Raw genomic sequence first — 25296 nt, forward strand, 5'->3', positions numbered from 1 at the left:
GAAATTCATTGATGCAGCCATCCAAAATTTCAATTTTTAAAATCTAAATATCATTTTAGTCAAATGCACAACAAAAAATAAATTAACCTTCTGCTATTTCTTTCCCCAATTGTCCTAATTTAACTATGTCAGTTACTTTTTCTCATCACATACTCTGAATTTTCATGGACTCGCTAAGTTTTGTGTAAACATTGAGATTTACAATTATTTCAGCATAATTTTGTTCAGAAGTGATGATTAGGCACATGATTTATTTGGTATGCAGCTTTAAATCTTCAAAATGTCAAATAATTGTAAGGGAAGAAAATGTTTTCAAGTGGTTAAACAAATGATTTTAGTAGTTTTTCAGTGACAAAAAAATGAACTATTAAAGTAATTGTATTCTCCTCAAGATTATAACAAAATAATCTTACAACTTTTAACTAAAACATATTTCAACAATTGGTAGTTGTTCATGATTGCCTACTTTATACTTCATGAAGCTCACCAAACATTTTGAAATGAATTTATATTGATTGACCAATGATATATTTTGCTGCTAGAAAGTGTTTTTAAAAATTACTTTCATGGAAAGAAGAATAATATATTTAACATTTAACACTGGAATTCATACATCATAATTATAGCTGCTATCTTCTTCACTAAAGAATGGATGAAATAGAGGCAGGAATATGTTATTTAACTTCTCAGACTTGCTCTGCTATTCAATAAAACCATAGTTGATGCAGTTGTGATTTTAACTCCCCTTTCTTACATTACCTACATAAGCCTTCACTCCCTTGTAGAAAAAAACTCAACCCTGATTGTTCACTGGAGAAGAGAATTACAATGACTAATAATCCAGTGAGTGAAGAAATTTCTTATTTCTGTATTAAACAGGAGACGCTTTATTTTGACCCTATGTTTACTGTGCCCTCAATTCTAGATTCCACCAGGAACAAAAATATCCTCCTATGTTGTCAAATCTTTCAGAACCTTGTGTGTTCTACCTCTCACCTTTCTAAATTACAATGGCTATAGGTCCAATTTCCTCATAAGCCAATTACTTCATCTCAGCAATCAGGCTAGTGAGCCTTCCCTGAACTGTTTCCTATGCATATGTGTCCCACGTTAAGTAAGTTGACCAAAACTGGATGCAGTATTATAAGTCTGTTCTCTCCAATACTCCACAACCTTATAGGAAGAATTTCCTACATTTGCATTCTACACCTTGCACTAAATACCATCACCCCGTTTGCCTTCCTAATTATTCACTGTGCCTGCATCTTGACTTATTATGATTAATGTACAAGGACACTTAGATCTTACTGTACCAAAGCATTCTAGACTTCTCTCCACTTAAATGGTAATATTGTGATTTAATGTTTAAAGTAATCTAATGAAAATAACTGCATTTAATAAATATAGTAATTAACATGGAAAATCAAAGAATTGTAGATGCTGGAAATTACAATTAAAAACAGAAATCACTGGAAAAAGTCAACAGTTCTGGTCGCATCCATGGAGAGAATGCAGACTTAGCATTTCAGATCCAGTGCTTTCTCTCCACAGTTGATGCCAGAACTTCTGAGTTTTCCAGTAATTTCCATTTTTGTTTGTAAATAATGTGGTATCTGTGATATCATAATGAAGTAGTTGTGTCTCGCAAGTTACAGGAATCTCAGTTTAAGATTGTGTTCACTGAAGTTAATTAACATTTTATTTGTTTTGCTGCAAATCCATATTCACGAATTAACATCTTCATATAGACAGATCTGATTTAAGATCAACAGGTTAAAGGGGTATGCATACCATTTAGCACATTAATTCAAGGATAATTTAGTTTTCAATATTTTTCTCCAAATATTATATTTCATTTTTCTCGCAATCATTGTCAATATTTTCCAGATAAAATATTAAATTATTTTAAAATACTTGCTGAAAGGCAAAATTTTAAACAATTTAGGAAGCTGTGCAATTGTAAATAAAGCAGCAAGATCACTGACTGATTGTAAATAAACAGTATTTATTCATGATATTCTTAGGTTTGAAACTCAGCACTTCTTAAAAAGAAGAAAAATAACAATCACAACAAGAAGTAAACAATTGGAGATATCAATGGAGGAGGAAGACATTCTTAAACTGTTCAGCTGGTCAGTTCACATCAATGGAGAGAACAATGAACTTATACTATCTTGAATTTACCTTTCAACTAACCAATTTTGACAAACGATCCAATCCAAAACATTGCTCTTCTTTGTCTCGTCTACTAAGTGTTAAGCAGTTTGAACAATTAAAGTGATTTAACTCAGGAAGTATTAGATTCCAATAAATAAGATTTTGGCAAACATAAGAATTTAAATAATTTAGTTAACCATCCCGTGTGAAGTTAAAAATCACACAACACCAGGTTTATTTGGAAGCACTAGCTTTCATAGCGCCACTCCTTCATCAGGTGGTTGTGGAGAATAAGATCATGCTTACAGAATTTATGACCACAGGAGTCCAGTGTCATGGAGATATGATATAGTAAACAATCTTAGATTAAAACTTTCATCTTTTATAATGGGATATATTGGTTTCTGTTCTTTGATTATGTAAATCCCAGAGCTTCTTTCCATATCCCATGTGAAGGTCAAGTTTTACAGACATTTATTTGCAGAGAGATTAAGAAATAAGACACAAATTAAAAAGTAAATTCAAAAGATGGTAGAATAGATAGTGATATAAATGCTATTAGGCACTTTAGCTGGATTCAGCCAAAATAAAATGACAAAACAAATCACAAGGTATAAAACAAAGGGTGTACGATACAAAACAATAAAAAGGAAATAATTTTCAGTTTGTCCAAATTATTCAAGCTTGTCCATCCCTCACCTAACATTTTAGCCTTAATTTCATTAAACAATAAGTTGACTGTTACTAATACATGTTAATGCTTTCAAATAATTTCAAACATAATTTTATCTGTCCAAGAAAGTTACTTGACAGTGAGATTTCATTGGATTCTGGATTGGGGTGCTGGAAGAGCACAGCAGTTCAGGCAGCATCCAAGGAGCAGCAAAATTGACGTTTTGGGCAAAAGCCCTTTATCAGGAATATTTTTATTCCTGATGAAGGACTTTTGCCTGAAACGTCAATTTTGCTGCTTCTTGGATGCTGCCTGAACTGCTGTGCTCTTCCAGCACCCCTAATCCAGAATCTGGTTTGCAGCATCTGCAGTCATTGTTTTACCACAGTGAGATTTCATTGTACCATTTCTTCAGGTTTAAGTGATATGGTCTATTAGTGATTTAAAATAATAGATGCATTTTCAATGTTGGAATTATTAGTATTGAAGAGTCTTAGGTGTATAATATTGCAAAGGTTTTTAAAATTATACACACACCAATAAGAAACTAAATTGTACTGGCTAGTTTGTTCCCAAGTTGATAAGAACAGAATTTTGAGAAAATATTGAGCAGAAAAATAAGACTAAACATTATTCAGTTATGAAATAACTAATTACTGTACAATTTAATTGATTCTATTCTGGGATTACAAACATACATGAAGAAACTAATGCCATAAATAGTGAAAGATATTAATAGCCTGTTCCACACTGTAGGGATACTATGATTCTATGATTCATTCCAAATGTCTCTGTATTTGAAAATTCCTTATTTAATTTCATACTATACAAATGCTACTCATTGACACTACGGCAAACTTAGAGAAGAAAATTCTCCTCCACAATTCATGGTGTATAGCAAGTTCTCTAAAATGCTGTCTATGATTTAGGATGTTTAAAGTACTAATTGCCTTTCATCCATTTATAGATAGAATCTGATTCAGGCCAAATATTTTTTCAACTGGAAATATTTCAAGATCAAAGGATTTTGCAAGAGTAAAGAATTGGACATGACATCTTTGACTCTTCAGCCTGCATTTACAAAACACTTTCTTTGTCAGTAAATAAACTGAGTTCCTAATTATTTTGAATGAGTTTGTCAAGGTGGACTGGGGTTGGGGTGGGGTGGGGGTAGGGTGGGGGAGATCAGAGGCGGGGCGGGTACAGAAACATGATCTTAAACGAAAACCTATAATATTGATCTGTAACATATATGTTTTCCACTATACATCCAAATAGTTTTAAAAACTTACTAAGCATAGAAAAAATGAACAGGATTAAAGTAAATTGTCTCTATTAGATTATATAGGGATTATAAGTGCCAACGCACAGATAATACTATGCATTAAAATGTGTCTTTATACTGATGAATTTATGTAAGTTTAATTGACTAATATAATTATTCATTATTAGAAACTTTATTTGGTGCTTTCAATACCAAAATTATACATTTAAATTATATATTCTACATTATGTATTTCAAAATGTTAATAAAATATTAACGGCCTATTTCATTATTCTTTATATTGTGACATCAATGTATGTTTTTTAATGGGTATATTATAGGAAATACTGTACAGAATGGAATTATTAGACCCCTCCACTATTTAACATGGCTGTTATACCAAAATCATGGATAGTGTTATACATCTCAAGTATACTCAAACATATACAGACAACAATTCTTTAATAAAGAAGTAATAGGCTTTCATAAATTAGCTACACAAAAGGCATCTTTCATGACATAATATTTCCATTTGTCATCATAATTATGACATGACAAAATAATAATTATAGAAATCTGATTTAAAACTTTAAGGAGAAAGAGTTTTCTGATATCTGCTGAGAGAACAATCAGCAGTGAAATCTGCTGAGTACAGTCAGCAGTGAAATCTGTTGAGTACAGTCAACAATTAAGTCTGTTGAGTACAGTCATCAATGAAATCTGCTGAGTACAGTCAGTAGTGAAATCTGCTGAGTGAACAATTAATAGGGAAGCAAATGATTTGTACTCAAACCCCTTAACAATGAAGTTGAAAACCAAACACATCATTTTAGCAATTTCGCCATCCTATTGGATCTAACATATTTTTAAATATAATTTTCTTTATCTAATTGTTAAGAATATAAATAAAACAATTTAAATTGCTAAGTGCATTCAAGGTTTGTTTCACTATTAAATTGTTTATCCTCACTGCACAATGGATTAAAATTCTCTATTTTTTCAATAAGCACTTATTTACATCCTGGATCTTTGGTCTCTGCAATAAAATAACAACATCATCTAAAACATTTACAGCCATGGTTAGAAATATTATAAACTCTTGATAGCAATTCTAATGGAATTAATTTTCAATCTGATCATTCCATAAGAATGTTAAAATGAAGTAGATATTGTAAATGTCTTTTTTAACACAGTGAAAAGCAATAGTAGATTTACATCCACTATGCTGTGAAAAAATTTGAGAAAGATTATAAATAATACTTATGCAGTTTTGGCACCTCGGCTTTCTATGTTAAGCATGCTATGTAGCTGCAACTTTCCAATGTATAGAAGGTAGAAAGCACATCACTAAGGTTTAATGTTAGAAAGCATATTGAACAATATTTGTTGTTTAATTTCAGCTGACAACTGGATTGTTACTTTTAAATGCATAGATTTTGATTTCAAATGGCATCAAAGTGAACATTCTACTTTCTTTGAAAATTGTAAAGCATTCTAATAGTAACAAATAATTACAGCATTTTTAAAGTTCCAAATCAATAAATCAAACAATGTTATCAGCATATTTCAGATTATAAAGAATCATTAATCCTATAGGAGTGTTCAGTTGCAATGTCACTGTCACTTTCTATGTTTGCTATTTTCTATTCTAAACAATTCTGCAAATGTTTCTGTAATTACTCTAAACAAGATTAAGCATCTAGTTAATTCAATTCTGTAATAAGTATACACGTCAATGCTTTCTTTCATACTTAGTCATAAATAAGTATGACTAAGTATCACATTTTTAATGTAACGTGCATGAAGGTAGCATTCCTTTTTCATGTTTCATTAATTTCAGAACTACTCCTCTTGTATATGAGATGCATGACATCTCTTGCCCTGAATTTAAGAACAGTATTGACCTTGCTCAAACATCAATTGCCTTGTTGTTGGTTTTCAAATGAAAGGTCAATTAAACGTTCAATAATGTGGATAAACTGGAGGCTATGTTTTGAAATGCCAAACAAATAAAATATTTGGAATATACATGACACAATAAAGTCTAAGATGGAATATAGCTTCATAATTTTATTACATGTTGAATATGTCCAGATTTTATTGAACAGATATACTTATTTTATGAATAATTAAGTATTATATTTCTCATTATGCGCTTTCAAGCATCATTTTTCAGGTTATTTTCTGAGCTTTTCTTATTTTCAAATTTGATTAGTTAATTAGCTACTTGCTCATTAGAAAGTTTTCTAATTGAAAATAAGTGACATTGTTTTTCGAAACCTTTCAAAACCAAGTGATATTAACAACTTTCAACAATAGTCAGTTATTAAAGCAATTTAAATCTATTTGTTATTCTATTTTACAAAGAGGATGAAACACTACATAAATTTTAATGCTGCTACTTTATGTAAAGACTATCATCTCTACTGATGAAAAATTGCTTTCCAATTTGGATCAGTTTTAAAATATATTTGCTCTATGTGTTAATATCAATTATATGAAATTTGTGTGCAAATGTATTTGACTCTGCTCTTTGTCCTTGGGAATCTGCTAGGATCTTTGTGGGGTAAAAGGAGGTGTGGGGGAATAAGCAGGAACTATACTGAAACATAACTTTGTCAGGATAGTTTTTAGATTAATAAAACTTGTAAATGAACTTTTCACAGTATCTTTAGATCATACTGTAAATATACATTAAAATCATTGTAATTAACTGTGATTCCATTGCAATAAGCAGTATATCATGATGTTTGAAAATTATGACTGTTTAAAAATTGCAAACCCAAACACCACAATTCCTTTCAGAAATATCAAAAGTTTAAGACCTTAAAGAAAATAACACTTCAGTTTTATCCACCTTTATGACTTTTAGTTCTAGCTATCAAATATTTATTGAAATATAAATCAGCAGGTATAACTAACCTAATAATGAGAAGATCAGCCATACTTAATGTTTGAATGCAATAATTATGTTAATGTAAACATGAACAGAAATGTGTTAGTTTGTCATACATATTAATGTTGTATTTGTATCAGACACATTTATTTACTAAATCTTCAACTCATAAACATTTACTAAATCAATGGAAGAGAAAGCTCCATTCTAAGGAAATAATTACGCCTCTGAAAGTTGTTTTGAAAAACAGTACATTGTTTTTGTACATATAATAGTTTCAACTAATGTCAATAATTCAACCATTGGGCACATGCCTTGGATTTTAAATTGACTAATTTTTACTTACAAATTGCTAAAATAACATACCAAAACCGTTTGCTACGATTTCAGGAATTTAAAATCATTACTAACTTTTCTTTTGTGTTTTACAAAGTAGGTTTTTTTTCCTGCACATTGCTACATCCTTAGACAATTCATTTTCCTCCTCTCACTTTTCATTTTAACATTGTTGTAAACTGTAAAAGAGAAATCGAGAGAAAGACTTACCAAAACAAAAAAAACCTTTTGCCACAGGACTGTTTCATCGTGCCAGTTACCAACGCATCTTTCAACAAGGCGTAGATTCAGCTGATCTCTAAACTGTTGATTATTTTGAATAACTGCAACAGTAGGGTCAGGCTGGAATCTTGTTTCTGACTATATATACATATAAATCATCATGACACACAAATGAGCAATCTTCGAAGGGTATTTTTTAGGAGAAATAAAGCGATTCACATTTCCTGGAATGGAGCAACTTTTAAACAAGTTCTAGATTTTCAATGCAGGTATTGATGTTTTACCCCGCTGTGGCCCCACTTGATTAGTGCAGTTTGGCCTCAATAACCTTAAAAGATTTGAGTGCTCATGTAAATTGAGTAATGAACTGCAGTGTTTGAACTTAGAAAAATGCTCAATCTTTCTTCCAGAGTAAGCTAAATCTACATTATATGTGTGTAGTTTACCGCTGATGTTCTGAAACATAATCTATTGCCCTTTAAGTATTGTGGGTAAAAGAGTTGCTTTATGACAGACCCCTTGGACATGTGGTTTGAAGAAAGTAAACGTTGTGTTGTAGGTTTAGTTCTGCCCCTGTTTACTGATTATCCGCGTAGCGTTTAAACTGGTTACTTTCACATCACTTTCGGGGACAAGGGAAAAAAAATCCTACACTTTTCAGGTTCGTAGCTGGCAACATTGACAAGGGCAAATGAATTGGAAGTGACAGGATATGCGGTACGTATACATCGTGAACTTTATATCACTTTTGATTGTTGTTGGCATGATTCTGAACTTTGCAAGTTCACGATCATGACTGCTAATATACCGTTCGATTCCAATACTTTTTGTTAGCAAATGGAACAAAAGGGTCGGAATCCAGCGGGACATTAGCCAAGGATTTAACTGGCTTAACTTTTTCAAAAGTTAACTGAGCTGAACCGTTAGCATGTTGTGATCCAGGAAACAGGATTGGAGTGTTTTTTTTTCTTTTTTTTAATGAGGAGAAAGTGTGTTGGTGGTTGGTGGCGAGGAGAGGCGAGGGGGTGGGAGGGGAGAGGAAGCTTATGTTGCGTTGTGTAGACTTATGAGTTTCTTTTCCTTTCGGGGCTGTTGGAACTTGACAGTGAGAAACGAAAGATTCATTGAGCGGAGAGTGCAAGAGAAAGAGAGAGAGAGAGAGAGAAAGTGAATGAGTGAGTTGGGAAGAGAAAAAGGCCAGGCGGCGTTTCGTCTTTGTTGTTTGAGGAATGCGGAAATGTTGATGCTCTGTGTCAACTGCTGAAGGGGGGTCACATTCAGGCGTCATGGGAAAGAAAAAGCAGCACCGCTGCTCTCTCTTTCTCTGACGAGGGCTAGAGGGGAACGAAATCCTCGGGATAAAAAAAGAGAGAAAGAGGCGGGGTGGTGGAGACAGACACTTTCCTTTCAGGATTTCTACACACACATGTATATATACTGTTCTGTTCGGCAAAGTAAGGTGTATTTACTTGACAAATTCTGCAGATTACTTGGTCTGCGCCGTTTTTTAAAAACTTTTGCGCGAATTGTAATCTCTCCTCCACACCAACCTCTCCACCCTCCCCCCCCCCCCCCCCCCACCATGGATTTCCCCGCTCACACGCTATAAAGTGTGCAGCATCTACCTGTGTGGCCCAGTTTGTTGGGATCAGGGCTCTCTGTCACATTGTACACTCGACTGTGGGTTTTTTTTAAAAAAACTATTTTTATATAAAAGGGCAGGGCTTGAGCTTGCCCATAGCTGTAATAACCGAAACTGCGTCCCAGTGGGTGATCTCAATGCATGCTCAGAATCAGGTATATTGTTTTAATTCAATAACTCTTGGATTTTCGACAGCGTATTAAATATGCATAAGTAGTGTAAAATATATTTAAAGCTGCGTGTTGTTTTCAACGTGGGATCTTGACTCAGATATAAATATTCTGGGTGACAAATGCAATGGGGGAGACAGCCCATGCTAGCTGATAAATGTATTGTACCTCTGATTTCAGCGATTGTCCTGTGCAACACATTTCCCCCCCCCCCCCCCCACCCCACACACACACAGCACTGCCAAAAATCCCAGGAACCGCCGGCACTGGAGAGCCGGCTGTCAAGTCTCGGTGACAGATCGAGATTTGAGGTAGGTAGGTAGGTGGGTGGGTGAGGGGGGGGAAACGAAAGCCTTTCTTTCTTTGTACCTGTTTTATTTATAGAGGGACAAGCGGAAAGGCTGTCCGTTTCCCCAGTCCCGTGGCGGATCAAAATCCTGCAGGAATTTTTCATTTTGTTTGGGGGGGGAGGAGTAATTCAGACGCTAAGTCCACCCGCTTACCCCCGGACGATCAGAACTAAAGGCAGAGTGATTGACTGGAAATGAACTCCAGTGTGGGGAGAGGTAAAGGGTGGGGGAGTTGAGGTGATCAAAGCTGCACCGGGGAGCTGGTTTGTTTAAGCTGGCGGCTGTCTGGCTGGGGATGTTAGTTTGAAATGCAGTATTTGTTTTGTACACAATCTTTAGCCAGCAGCACGTGTTGAAGGTGGTCGCTGTGCGCATGCTTTGGAAAGTTGGGATCCCCGGGTCGGCGGCTGCAGTGAGCGGGAGAGAGGCAGAGGGCGATTGTGTGTGTGTCTCTGTGCATTACCCGGGGAGGAGGGAGGGCTGCAGCTGCTCGCCCCATTAACCCATGTCGCCTCGCTGGGAACCGAGCTTTCGAGGCATCGCTGGGAAACTCTCAATGGTACAGTGTCGCCCTCATGACTGGACCCATTAACTTTCTGTCAACTCGACTAACTCGAGTGTTGCTTAAAACCAAAAAGGAAGGAGGGAGGGAGGTGGAAGAGATTTTTTCTTTTTATAAAACCTCACTAGTTGACCATGCATTTTCATCTCACCTCCCCGCATTTGTTTGTTTTTCTTTAATCGTTTTGTGTTTTCAACTCACCCCCCCTCCAAAAAAAAACAATCATTCATCAGCCGCTCATTCTCTTCGCTTTCCAGATGTGATTGGCCCGACTCTCCTGTCCCCAAACTTTTTGTTTCCGTCTGATGTGTGAAGGGGCAGCGCGGGGATCCGGAGCCGGCGCCATGGAGGGGAAAGAGGCGAGTTTCTCCGACCGCTACGAGCCGGTGGCCGAGATCGGGGAGGGGGCGTACGGCAAGGTCTACAAGGCCAGAGACAGGAACAACGAAGGTCGCTTCGTGGCTCTGAAGAAAGTGCGAGTTCAGACCGGCGAGGAAGGGATGCCTCTCTCCACCATCCGGGAGGTGGCTGTACTGAGGCAACTTGAGTCCTTCGAGCATCCCAACGTGGTCAGGTGAGGACGAGAGGGAGACACTGCCAGCTGAGCTGGGTGGGGGGTGGGGGTAACTTCACCACCTTCTATAATGCTGCACCCACCCCTAATGGTACTGGGGAAACTCAATCTCCACAACCCGTAGGGTTGGAAAGGAAGGGGTGGGAAATAGAGCTTAAAATCACACCTTCAACATGTATCACTTCCCAGCCTGGAGCAAACCTGGGATTTATTTGTGAAACGACCCCGAGTTGTGTGAGATTTTGTATTTGAATGCACGCACTCACACACACATGCATTCACTGGTGGAAAAGTCAAACCGTGTCGTGTGGTCAGTCAGGTGCGAAAGCATCAAAAATGTTGATCAGTCCCACCCACAGAAACACTGAGCTTCCTCTAGCAGGCATTTAGTGAAAAAGCACCAATAATACAAGCATCCCGGTCAAGTACGGGAGAGTTATCCCAACCTGCTCTGTAATATGCACTGGTTTAAACATTTTCGAAATATCTTGGGAGAGGGTAGATGATTTGCCCATTCGAGTTCTAACTTAAAATGTGTCATAATTTAAATTTCATGCTTCACTAATTCAGATCATTTGCACGCGCGCCATTTGATATTCGGGGTATAAGTACTTGGGTGTAATTTCTATACTTTTTTTTGAACAAAGTACATTTATTGCAACCTCCTTCTCCCCCCCCCCTTCAAAATACTTAAAGGCCAACAATCTAAAAGTGCCTGCCCGCATCATTTCAGGCAGCGCACGAGTCCAGAAAACACAAAGTCAATGCTGTGACATAGAGAACGTTTTGTGCAAATTAGGTGAAAATGCAACAAGTTTCTGATTCTCCGTCACACAAGAACTCTTGGTGCCTCCCGGGGGTGTCGGCGGTCTATTTCCGAAGTTTACTTCAGAACTCCAGAATATTAATTGCAGGAGGGATGGACGCGTGGTGCTAATTTAAAGGACATTCGGAAACCGGGGGCTGCTGAAGGTCTCGCGTAATTAAGCGCGAGAAGTGAGCGGGAAGGCGCCGCTTCTCCCTTTCCCGTCCGCTTTGGGGAGGGCTGCTACCATCCCGTCTGCTTTCATACCTAGCCTTGCTGTCAATCTGGCCTCTTATTCACAAGAGTTTCCAGCAGGACAAAGTGCCACCTTTTATCGTCATGTAACGCAGCATGCACACAAAAAAATACGTAAATGAGTAATTGCCAAAGATAAGATTAATTTTAGCTGACATAGCTATTTAGGGAATTTCCCCAAAAGCCCTAATTTTAGGGACTCGTGCTGAGTATTTTACTTTAGAAAAGGCCTTTTTTTGGAAACGCTTTGTGTACGTATGGGATGATTGTTAACATTTCTTTGTTTCAGTCTCCCTTCAATTCTTACTGTAAGGCAGAAGCACCAAAGCTGCTTTTGTTGGCGGCTTTCCTCATTTCATGTCATTTGCATTCAGCTGCAGAGTAGTTGTTACCTTTTGAATGCACATTTGGATTTTAATTTGATTATAGAAACCACCTTAAGTCACTTCTAGAATAGACGTTTTCATTTTCACTTGGCAGTAGGAGTTTCCAACTTCTGGCTACAAGAGATTTTTTTTTGGGGGGGGTGGAGAGTGCATAAAACAGTTTTTGGCTCTCCTTGTGAAATGCCTATTTTGTAATGGCTCATTTCTTTGCAAATGACATAACCTTCTATTGACTCATCATCTATTCTAAATTGAAAAATGTACTTCACTTCCTTTCACCATTTATTTTTATTTGCTGAAAAAAGGTGTTAATTCTTAAATTTTCACTTTTGTCTCTACATAATCTAAGCAGAAGTTATTTTCTGCAAATTTAAAGAGACAAAATTTTCGTTAAGTGCATGATGAACCAATTTTTATTTGTTTGGAAATATAGGATTTGATGCAAATCGTATTGAGGACAGTCATCACTTAAACATTTAAGCCATAGTAAATGGGTCTCATTCAGTCTTCTCCTTCTTCTTCTTATAATAGGAGTTGATACATCATCCTGGCAAAATAGCTACTCTTTCAAAATGAAAGGGAAGAGCCCAGTCGAAGGGAACAAAGTCTTTTGAAATGTACAGAATTACTTTATGTGCAAAATTGATTTCAATATACAGTATATCTGTGGAACCATGCACAAGTATTCTGCTTGTTTGGAGCAAAAATGTACACCTAATTTATTTATTTTCTCAGTATTAATAGTGAATATTGTATTTCTGAGGAAATAGCATGCTTAGTTTTCATTCTAAAAGAAAGAAGAATGCGCACTTACGTTGCAACTTTCATGATCTTCAGATCTAAAGCCACTTAAACAAAGTGTAGTTACTAATGTAATATAGGAAACAGGGCAATAATTTGTTGCTTGGATCGAAAAACAGCAATAAGGTAATGATCAAATAATCTGGTTTAGTGATGTTGGTTGAAGAATAAACATTGAACAATGGGGTCATATCTCCTGCCATTTTTCAAGTGCGGTAGGATTTTATGTCCAACTGAGCAAAGATGGGACATTGATGTAACGCTTCACCTTCCAAGGGTGCAAGACTCTTATAGTGCTCAGTTATCATCCAGTTGATGTAGTCGACACTCCAACCTTCTGAGTCAACAGGGGATATGCTACCAACTGAACCATGGCTGACACATTTTTGGATCTGGGTTGACTTCCCCCTTGATTTCAGAGCTCCCAAGTAATTTCAGAGTTCAGTTCTGGAGGTAATTAGATTTGTGGTTATATCGAATCATAGAATCCCCACAGTGTGGCAACAGGCCATTCAGTCTATCGAGTCCACACTAACCCTCTGAAGCGCATCTCACCCAAACAATTTTACTGGTTTACAAGGAAAAATGAATCGGAAGTTAAAATTATACTACATGGTGTAGGAGGAGTTCACTTTAGACTGTTGTTTATTCTATTTGGTTAAATTACATGGAATGTTGATCTGTATTTGGCCTGAACAAATAGGAGGCGAGTGGGAGAGAGGTGCAAATATTGGGAAAGGACAAGCAAGTTCACCAGGGCTAAAATCAGCAGCCCTGAATGCTCTTTATATTTTTTAACCATTCGGGTTGAGGTTACAGCATTAAGAGTGTGTCAGATATAGAATGTTAAGACTTGTGTAAATGCAATAAAGCAAGAAAATATGAGGAATGCAAAGTTAGTGAGAGATAGAAAATGAATGAAAAAAGCCCATAGGGTATTTTAAAGATAAATGGAGTGCTTAGAGAGTTGTAAGGAAAGGAAACATGCTTTGAGAGCCAAAAGAAAAACTTGAAGACATGAAGAGTGGAAATAAGCATCGAGAAAGTGTTAGAGATATAAAGTAGGCTTGAAGAGGCACTGTTTTGTAAAGAGATTATATACAAGTAATGCTATGAGACAAAAATTGGTAACTCTTCATAATTGAGCAAAAACCATTTCTGTGATCTTAGAAGCATTCGATTAGGTGTGTGTCTGTTTGGTAGGCTTCTCCTCTGGGTATGACCCGACACTTGGCAGCCTACGCTATTTGTGATACTTCATGCAGGTATTCCATCAGATTTATGTTATAATTTTTCTAAGCTAGTGTACACATGTTCAGCTAGGTCTCAAAACAAGTTGTTTTAGCAAAATATTTTTGTCAAGTTCATTGCGCCATTGGATGTCTTGCAGTAATGCATTTGTCAGTAACTTATTATTGCTTTTTTCTCAAAAAAATTTACAATTCAGAACAGCTGATATTACTGAATGAACATGACATCTGTAGATCATTTAAGATCAGAGGAAAATAAAATTTAATTTGTATTAGCTTTGACAATTAAATGTAACCACTATCACAATATATAATGTAGATTTAATAAAGTAAATGCATTTTCTTATTAATTTAATGAGCAAATTCTAGTTACTTTTTATGTTTGTAAATTCATTGGAGACATGTGAAGCCAACTTGTTCATTTAGCTTTCAGTGTGCATTGTATTTAAAAAGAGATTGAGTCTCCAATTGATAAATACCTTCTACCTAATGTTTAAACTAATTGATAAAGGTTAATGTATTTTAGTTGAAAATCAGATCTGCTCTAATCTTGAGAACTGATCCTTTAAATTGTATAATATGGCTACGAAAAATAAGGAAAACTAGAGAATTATAAACCAATTATCCGAACATGTAGCATTCTGGTTTAGAGCAACAGAACACCTTTGTAAATTTTTAGCTGACCAGAAATAGCCATCAGGGATTTCTGATGGCAAAGCCATGTCGGATGAACCTGTTTAACTTTTTTCAATGAGAACATTAACTGGCGTAGCAGACAGAGAAATTCTAAATTTGTTTTAGCTTAATTTCTAATCAGCCTTTTCAAAGATGTTATTTATGCACCTCTGAAACAGGTGGGACTTAAACCTCGGCCTCTTGGCTGAAAGGTAGGGAATTACCATTGTATCATAAGATCCCTTATGGGGACAGTCTACGAATGTCATTTGTATGGGTTCTAGGAAGTATTTTATTAAAAACCCTCAGCAGAGACTGTTAACTAAGGGTGAATCTTATTAAAGTTGAATTATTGATCTGGTTAGGAAATTGAGCAGCAAGACATGGGGTGTGAGGACAGTTGGCAGGTACTCTGATAGCATGTGACTGGTGGTGTTCTGCAAGGTTGCATGTTGGGATCTCATTGCATTTATCAAAGACATAACTGAGAACATCACATAACCAAGTCTTTTGATACAAAGACTGATATTGTACACAGTTAAGATGAAGACACAAAATTACAACAATATTAATAGATTATGAATGGGCACAATGTAGTAAATGCATTTCAACCTATTGGCATATGAGATTATCCAATTTGAATCTTTATAAAATGGCTAGGTCTAATTTTTAAGGGATGAAAATCCGAAGGCATGAGGTTACAGTGAGGGATGGTTGAGTGGAGAGGGTGAGCACGTTTTGGAATAACCAGCTACATGGATGATTAAAATGTCTGCAACTTAAGTATGTAGTCAAAAGGCTCCCGGAATACTAACCTTTATATCTTGAGGACTATGACACGAGGGGATTGATTATTATGCTTCAAATAGTGTTATTTTACCCCTGATTATGCCACATTAATAACTTCCCCAGCACTTTGAACTCTTCTAATTCTAAGCACCATGACTAATGGTTGCAAAGCTCTAGACAGGAATAAAGATTCACTATTTAATAGCTCTTTGTATCAGTCATATGGTATGTTAATCTTTTGAGGAATAACTTGTTTTTAAAGTATGTATGGGCTGTGATTGGTGTAGCATTTGTAGCTTAAGAGATCAAGGAATATGGGGGAAAGTGGGATTAGGATATTGAGCTCAATGATCAGCCATAACCATATCGAATGACAGAGCAGGCTTGGATTCAAATGATCTATTCCTGCTCCTATCTGTTATGTTTCTAGGCTTGAATTTTACCCGATGGAAACTACTTTGGAGAACATTTGTCTATAATTATCCTTTAATTATTATTTTTTAAAATTCATATCACGTTATTAATGTTTTTAAAAGATCCATCAAATAATCCTACTAACAGTTTTGATTGGTTAGACACCAAATAGTGTAGAGTACTGATTGGATAAAGTAACTCAATCCCTTACACGTTATTTTCAAAAACAGACCACTTTGACACTTGGGAGGTATACCTACCTCATTTATATTTTTGGGAAAATTGATATTAATTTTCCCAAAGCCATTATGAAAATAACTTGTGCATCCTTTTCTTATTTGTGGGTCAAGAATATGTTGCTGGGAAAGCACAGCAGGTTAGGCAGCATCCGAGGAGCAGGAAAATCTACGTTTCGGGTATAAGCCCTTCATAATTTTATTATGATTATCTCTTATAGTTGGATAGAGGTCAATGATCACTATTTCAGTTAAAAGGCATTCTTAAACCAAGTAAATTTGAAAAACATTGGACTAACGTTTGAGGAGAGATTGCATAAACACGGATATACCCAGAGATTCTTCTTGTTAAAAGATGATTAATTTTTCATGATGTTAAGGGGAATTGATGAGGTTGATGGAGTGAAATTATTTTTGCTGGTTACAAAGCCTAGATTGGGGAAATGGCCTAAAAGTTAGAACCCGACCTTTCAACAGTAAAATTAGGAAACATTTTGACACACAAGGTGTTATATCTTCCAGGTTATAAGTTAGAAATAATCACACTATGGAATCAAAATTCTGGAACTTCTTGACATGTATTTCTTTTAGTTCTCCATGTGGCTGGTGACTGTACTGTTATAAGTTGCAATGACTATAGTGCAGCAGCCAGTGTGGCTCCCCAGGATATATGTACACATAAGTTATTTCCTAGCTGAATACTATAACAGTGTAATGCAAAATGTGGCAAAGTTTGGAATTCTTCTCCAAAAGCAGCACTTGATGCTGTCAGTTGTTAAGTTTAGAGACGATTGATTAACTTTTGACACCCAGAATTGTTAAAGGATGTGGGACAAAAGTGGGTGGCTACCTGAAGTTGAATCCTAAAATACCAAATCAACCATTGGCTCGATGAACTGTAAAACAGGCTCATGGGACTAATTGGCTTAGTCACATTTCTATATATCAACATTATTGTAGTTTGGTATTATATTTCATTACTTACTGATCAGAAGTGAAACATCGGGGAAATTGCACTTGTTGAATTTGTCAAAATAACTGGATTTACAGAATCTTCAAGAGGATTGTTAGCAGTACGTTGTTTAAAAATGGAAGTGATAAAAATGTAGAAAAAGAGACCGTTTTAAGGTTAGAACTTGTTAAAGCATCTTGTGTAATGTGGCACTGACTTTTAACATTTGAGTTCTTGGGTATTTGAAGTCAAGAGAAATTAAATTATATACCACTCTAAATATGTTCATTGTGTCCGTAACTGGCAGTACTGGCAGCAGTGCTTTTTGCATTAAGCATAAGTTGTTGTAGTCGAAGAGTGTGGTGCTGGAAAAGCATTGCCATGTTGATGAATTCCTGATGAAGAGCCTATGCTCAAAATATTAATTCGCCTGCTCCTCTGATGCCCCCTGACTGGCTGTGCTTTACCAGCACCACACTCTTCGCCTCTGATCTCCAACATCTGCAGTGCTCGTTGTCTCCCATAAATTGTTGTTGACCTAGTTTGTATTTAATTAGAGTTTTTAAAAAAAATGTTTTTTTTTATGCTGGGTGCAATGCTAAGATAACAAGTACATATGGCTGAATCTTTATCTACAATACAAATGAAAATTAAAACTGTGTGTCCTGAATTAGCCTTCACGTTTCTATAAGGCTATTTAATTTGAATTGCAAAATTATTTTACAGCCTGTGACATACTATCCAAATCATTCCTTAAAAAAGTAAAGGGAGTTCATTTTTCTTTCGATCATTTCCAATATTACTGTCCATTATAATTTTTGATTTGTTTCTCTGTTCTGCACAGTGTGATGGATCAATATGAGTGAAGCAGAGTGAAATGTTCATTTTAACAATAACAATCATAAAATCTGTCATTGTCAGCTTGGATGCAGTTTACAACGTTGCATAATGCATTTCTCTAAAAGTATCTTCAGACTTACAGTGCAGTGATAAAAGTTGCATCCAAAAGAATGCTGTATAAATATTAATGTAATAATAGTACTGCTGTAAAGATTTGAGATGAGTATGTTTCATGTTTTGTTGCATGTTCAGATGATGTTATAGTTGTAAAACAAAACAGAAAATATTGACAGCAATGGAAATGAAAGTTGAGAGAGATGTGAAATGAGCTGCTGATTCATCCATTTTACATTATTGCTCCAATCATTTTGTTTCAGGGATGTAAATTTATCTTGGAATTCAATTGAAACAGCATGTTTTGGAAAAGCATTTTGCTTGCATTTTCCAGTTTCTTTGGGACACCTTGAAATTAGTTTCTAACTCGTTACAGAAAGATAAACCAATTAGGTCTTGTGATGCTAAGTGAGCACATGATGCTAGATTTTCAACTCCCCCCTCCTTATCCACCTTTTAATAAAAAAAAGAAATATCTGCAGTTTCTGTTTGTGACTCTCTCTCAAATTCCCTGGTTAAGTTCATCTAATTTTTATAAGTGCCCATTTCTTAAATATAAAGCAGTCCCTTCAAAAGATGTTTACCAGCAACAAAAAGAGGAACTCAACTACATCATGCTGAATAAAGCTGCACGTAGCTTACATGATAAATACTTCTGTTCTTGTAAGATAGTTGATTCTCTAATTTAAAAGAACATAGAACAGCACAGCACAGACCCTTGAGCCTCTGATGGTATGCAGACTTTTTATACACCTCTACGATCAAACTAACCGAGGTATACTTCATTTTACTATCATCCATATGCCTATTCGAGTTGCTTAAATGAACCTAATGCTTAAATGACTGTGCTATCGCTGCTGGTAGTGCATTCCACGCACCAAGCACATTCCATGTAAAGAACCTGCCTATGACATCTCCCCTAAACCTTTCTCCAATCACTTTAAAATTATGCCCCCTTGTGATAGCCACTTATGCCCTGGGAAAATGTCTCTGACTATTCACTCTATCTATACCTCTCGTCATTTTATTTGCCTCTATTAAGTCACCTCTCTTCCTCTTCCTCTCCAGTGGGAAAAGCCTTATCTCCCTCAAACTTTCTTCATAAGACATGCCCTCCAGTCCTGGCAGCATCTTGGTAAATCTCCTCTGCACCCTCTCTAAAGCTTTCACGAGGCAACCAGAACTGAACACGATATTCCAGGTATGGTCTAACGAGGCTCTATACAGCTGCAGCATAACCTTGCAGCTTTTAAACTCAATCCCCTGGCTAATGAAAGCCAACACACCGTACGCCTTTTTAACAACCCTATCAACTTGGTTAAAAAGTTCGAGTAAAAAGTGAGGTCTGCAGATGCTGGAGATCAGAGCTGAAAATGTGTTGCTGGTTAAAGCACAGCAGGTTAGGCAGCATCCAAGGAACATTCCTGATGAAGGGCTCTGGTCCGAAACGTCGAATTTCCTGTTCCTTGGATGCTGCCTAACCTGCTGTGCTTTAACCAGCAACACATTTTCAGCTATCAACTTGGTTGACAACTTAGTGGGATCTATGGACGTGGACCTCAACATCCCTCTGTGCCTCTACACTGCCAAGAATCCTGCCTTTAACCCTGTATTCTGCATTCAAATTCAACCTTCCAAAATGAATCACTTCACACTTTTTAGTTAAACTCCATCTGCCACTTATCAGTCCAGCTCTGTATCCTGTCAACATCCCGTTGCAACTCACAACAGCCTTCCGCACTATCCACCACTCCACCAACCTTTCATGTCATAAGCAAACTTACTATCCAAAACTTTCAGCTCCTCATCCAAATCATTTATAAAAATCAGAACAGAAAGCCCAGAACAGATCCCTGTGGAACACCACTGGTCACTGAGCTCCAGGTTGAATACTTTCCGTCTCCTACCACCCTCTGCCAGCCAATTCTGTATCCAGACAGCCAAACTTCCTTGTATCCTTTGCCTCCTTACTTTCTGAATGAGCCTACCATGGGGAACCTTCTCAAATGCCTTCCCAAAATCCATGTACACTACATGCACTACTCTATCTTCATCACAATGTTTTGCCACATTCTTAAATAATTCAATAATGCTTGAGAGGCATGACCTGCCCCTCTCAAAGCCATGCTTATTATTTCTAATCAGACTGTGATTTTCCAAGTAATTATAAATCCTGTCTCTCAGAATCCCCTCCAATAACTTACCCACTGCAGACATAAGACTGACTGGTCTGTAATTCCCAGGATTATCCCTATACAATTTTCTGAACAAGGGGATAACGTTTACTACCCTCCAATCACCCCGCAATACTTACGTGGATAGTGAGGATGCAAAGATCTTCTCTGAAGACACAGCAATTTCTTCCTGTAGTAACCTTGGGTATATCCTCCTTCTTAACATCAATCTGTTCAAGCATGTCAGCTCGTTTCATGCTGTCCTCACAAACAACAAGGTCCCTCTCAGTAGTGAATACTGAATTAAAGTATTAATTTAAGAATCTTCCCTACCTTGTCTGATTCCAGGCGCAAGTTCCCTCTTGTATCACTCTGGCCATCCTCTTGTTCCTCACGTAAATGTAGAATGCTTTAGGGTTTTCCTTAATCCTACCCATTAAAGCTTTCTCATGCTGCCTTCTAGCTCTCCTAAGTCCATTCTTCAGTTCCTTCCTGGCTACCTTTTAACCCTCTGGAGCCCTGTATGATTCTTGCCTCCTCAACCTTAAGTAAGCTTCCTTCTTCCTCTTGACTATGTTCCACATCCCTTGTTACCCAAGGTTCCTTCATCCTACTATCTCTTCCTTGCCTCCAGTGGGACAAAGCTATCCAGCACTCTCAGCAAGTGCTCCCAAAAGAACCTCCACATTTCTGTTGTGCTTTTTCCTGAGAAAATCTGTTCCCAATGTAGGCGCCCTAGTTGCTGCCTCCTAGCATTGTAGTTCCCCCTTCCCCAATTAGATACTTTCTGATCGCGTCTGCTCCTATCACTGTCCATGACTATAGTAAGGGTCAGGGAGTTGTGATCACTATCACTGAAATGCCCTCCCACCGAGAGATCTGACACCTGGCCCGGTTTGTTGCCAAGCACCAAATCCAATATGGCCTCCCCCTCTAGTCAGCGTATCTACATATTTGAGTGAGGAATCCTTCCTGGACACATCTGACAAAAATTGCTCCATCCAAACTATTTGAACTAAGGAGGTTCCAATCAGTATTAGGGAAGTTAAAGTCACCCAGGGCAACAACCCTGATACTTCCACACGTATCCAAAATCTGCCTCCCAGTCTGCTTCTCAGTGCCTCTGTTGCTATTGAGGGGGTCTGTAGAAAACTCCCAATAAAGCGACTGCTTCCTTGCTGTTTCTAGCTTGGACCCATACTGACTCAGTAAACAAACACTCCTCGACAACCTCCCTTTCTGCAGCTGTGACACTATGCCTGATTAGCAATGCCACTCTCCGTGAAGAAAGACCAAGACTTAGCTGTACAAATTTTAAACCTCATTTTTGCTAAGTACTTTCCCTTGTAAAACACAATGAATTAAATGAAATAAGACAATTCTTATCATCAATCTTGTAACACAAGATTGAATTTTCTATCATGAAACTTGTTACAAGTACAAGTGAATTGCATTGAAAACAGAACAGCTCACTGTAGCTTCTGAAGCATGGCACAAGCCAAATGGTGCATCAAGCATTTAATAAATCATGGCTTTAGGCTATACTGTTAAACACCCTTTGTGCTTTATTAACTTTGCTGTTATTGCTTTGTTACTGTTTTACAGCAAATTATTTTGTTATCCTAATATTTATGTACCAGCTGTAAATGATTTTGATGTTAACAGCAAGTATTTTAGCAACTGCCTAGTAGCATGTAAAGAATGCCTGGTTTAACAAAAATGTTTGATCCAACATTTTAAAAAAAATGACACCATGAATCTTTTTGGAACACGGATCCCATATTGTCTTCCTAATGGCAAGAAAATAAGTCAAAGCAAGCAAACATAGTTTTGAAGAAAGACCCTTTACCAAAAACTCTAGTTCTCTTGTTACAGATGTTGCCTGACCTGCTGAGTATTTCTAGCATTTTCCCTTTTTAACACCACTTCATTATCAGCACCCTTTTCTGTAGCTCTTTTTTTTCCATCGATTGGTACTGATGGAAGTTAATAATTTCAGCATTTTCTTTGGTCTTGTTAATCAAACCAAAACCCTGTTATGTAACACATTAGAATGCACCAAACTGGAAACATAGACAGAGTTGAGATGCAAATTTGACTTTCAATACATTGTGTGCCACCAAGAAGATACAAACAATAGTCCAAGCTGTACTCTTGCATCATAGGTAAAGAATCGTTGGTGAACACCTGAGATCAGATTGTTTTATGAACTTTAGTTGCTGGATGGATCAGGCGAAAATAAATAAAGGGAGGTTATTTTGATGGGAACAAGTTGCTTTACGTTTGTTTTGTTATTAGGTCAGAGCAATAAAGGTAGTGAACAAAAATACCCATGTATTTTATTTAAACACATTATGTAATAGTTAAAAACATCCCCAGAAACCAACCTTTTATGCATAAGTTATTTTTTTTCTTAAAGTTACTTAAGAGTTATTTTTGGATTGTAGTTATCCTTGTAAGATGAAAGCAGAGTGATTTTGAACTCCTGAAAAATGCAAATAATTATGTACCGTGTCGTAGTTATCTACAATTGATAAGAAAACTGCAATTTTATTAAAGCTTTCAACTGATATCAGAAATGATTTCTATAATAGTCAAACCAGTTCCAGGTATTCGTTTACAAATGAGCACACCAAAAGAAGAGCAGAATTAGACCATTAACCCCTCAAACCTGCTGTGCCATTCAGTAAGATCATAGAGTCATAGAGTTGTACAGCATGGAAACAGACCCTTCGGTCCAACCCGTCCATGCCGACCAAATATCCCAACCCAATCTAGTCCCACCTGCCAGCACCCATATACCTCCAAACCCCTCCTGTTCACATACCCATCCAAATGCCTCTTAAATGTTGCAATTGTACCAGCCTCCACCACTTCCTCTGGCAGCTCATTCCATACCCATACCACCCTCTTTGGAAAAAGTTGCCCATTAGGTCTCATATCTTTCCCCTCTCACCCTAAACCTATGCCTTCTAGTTCTGGACTCACTGACCCCAGGGAAAAGATTTTGTCTATTTACCCTCTACATGCACCTCATAATTTTGTAAACCCCTATAAGGTCACCCCTCAGCCTCCAATGCTCCAGGGAAAATAGCCCCAGCCTGTTTAGCCTCTCCCCATAGCTCAGATCCTCCAACCCTGGCAACATCCTTAAATCTTTTCTGAACCCTCTTCAAGTTTCACAACATCTTTCCGACAGGAAGGAGACCAGAATTGCACGCATTATTCCAACAGTGGCCTAATCAATGTCCTGTACAGCCGCAACATGACCTCCCAACTCCTGTACTCAATACTCTGACCAATAAATGAAAGCATACCAAACGCAGCCTTCACTATCCTATTGACCTGCAGTTCCATTTCAAGGAGCTATGAACTTGCACTCCAAGGTCTCTTTGTTCAGCAACACTCCTTAGGACCTTACCATTAAGTGTATACATCCTGCTAAGATTTGCTTTCCCAAAATGCAACACCTAATATTTCTGAATTAAACTCCATCTGCCACTTCTCAGCCCATTGGCCCATCTGGTCAAGATACTGTTATTATCTGAGGTAACCCTTTTTTTGCTGTCCACTACACCTCCAATTTTGGTATAATCTGCAAACTTACTAACTGTAACTCTTATGCACGCATCCAAATCATTTATGTTAATGGCAAAAAGTAGAGGACCCAGCACCGATCCTTGGTCATTGGCCACAGGCCTCCAGTCTGAAAAACTACTCTCCACCACCACCCTCTGTCTTTCACCTTTGAGCCAGTTCTGTATCCAAATGGCTAGTTCTCTCTGTATTCTGTGAGATCTAACCTTGCTAATCAATCTTCCATGGGGAACGTTGTCAAACATCTTACTGAAATCCATATAGGTCACATCTACCACTCTGCCCTCATCAATCCACTTTGTTACTTTCTCAAAAACTCAATCAAGTTTGTTAGACATGATTTCCCACGCTGAACTGTTTACATTGTGAATTCCACATTCCAATCTTTCCGCTATATTCATTGATTCCTTTTGAAGAATCTTTCCATCTGTCTTAGAAGTTAAATCACTAGATTTTCTTTGAGGTAGAGACTCCAAGGTTTCACAGATATTCATCTCTCCCTTGCCTCCCTACCCACAGGAGGAAACATTCTTTCCACATCCAGATCCAACTTGTTAAAACCATTCAAGCTCTTGGACACTTCAGTCATGTCAATCCTGCCTTTCTTTTGAACTCCAGTGGAAATACATCTAGCTGTCCAACCTATCCTCATAAGACAATCCACTCATTCTAGGTATTAGTCTAGCAAACTTCCTCTGAACCACCTCAAATGCTTTTATATCTTTCCTTAATGAAACCAAAGCTGCATACAGTCTTCAAGATGTGGGGCCACCAGTGTCCTGATTCATTAAAACATTACATCCTTGCCATTATCAAAATGAAAAGAACTGCAGATGCTACAAACCAGAAAGGTAGATTTCTTGAAAAGCTGAGCAGATCTGGCAGCATCTGTGAAGAGAAGTCAACAGAACACCCAAGTATTGGATCTGAAATGTTAATTCTGACCTCTCTCTACAGATGCTGCCAGATCTGCTCACCTTTTCGAGCAACCTCTATTTTTTGTCCTTGCCATATATTCAGTTCTGATTGTAATAAAAGATGATAACATCCCATTAACCTTCTGGATTAGTCTTTTTTGTATCAATTATTTCTATACTTACAATGTTAAATAGAGTTTGCTGGGGCAGTTTCTTTTAGTGCAAGTTGTTGCTACTACAAACAG

At 37.2% G+C, this 25296-nt stretch overlaps 1 protein-coding gene and 1 long non-coding RNA gene across 8 annotated transcripts in view; one reads left to right on the forward strand and one right to left on the reverse strand.

The window, feature by feature from the left end:
- LOC132815664 (uncharacterized) overlaps positions 1-7632 on the reverse strand; it is a 472009-nt gene extending 464377 nt beyond the window's left edge. For both annotated transcript variants that reach the window (XR_009644692.1, XR_009644693.1), the window contains exon 1: positions 7537-7632. This is a non-coding gene — a long non-coding RNA (uncharacterized LOC132815664). The remainder of the gene's footprint in view (positions 1-7536) is intronic.
- A 543-nt stretch (positions 7633-8175) lies between these two features.
- Positions 8176-25296, forward strand: part of cdk6 (cyclin dependent kinase 6) — a 239985-nt gene continuing 222864 nt past the window's right edge. The window contains exons 1-2 of one of the 6 annotated variants that reach the window (XM_060824666.1): positions 8176-8265; positions 10530-10846. In XM_060824666.1, the coding sequence (XP_060680649.1) occupies positions 10578-10846 (269 nt within the window). In that variant the 5' untranslated portion in view covers positions 8176-8265; positions 10530-10577. Of the gene's footprint in view, positions 8266-8662; positions 8724-9154; positions 9346-9627; positions 9672-9868; positions 9927-10135; positions 10270-10529; positions 10847-25296 lie in introns of those variants that run through there. The other 5 variants (XM_060824667.1, XM_060824665.1, XM_060824668.1 and 2 more) reach the window with 5 other exon arrangements.

This window comes from Hemiscyllium ocellatum, chromosome 5 (assembly GCF_020745735.1).
Source record: "Hemiscyllium ocellatum isolate sHemOce1 chromosome 5, sHemOce1.pat.X.cur, whole genome shotgun sequence".
Taxonomy (NCBI): Eukaryota; Metazoa; Chordata; class Chondrichthyes; order Orectolobiformes; family Hemiscylliidae; genus Hemiscyllium; species Hemiscyllium ocellatum.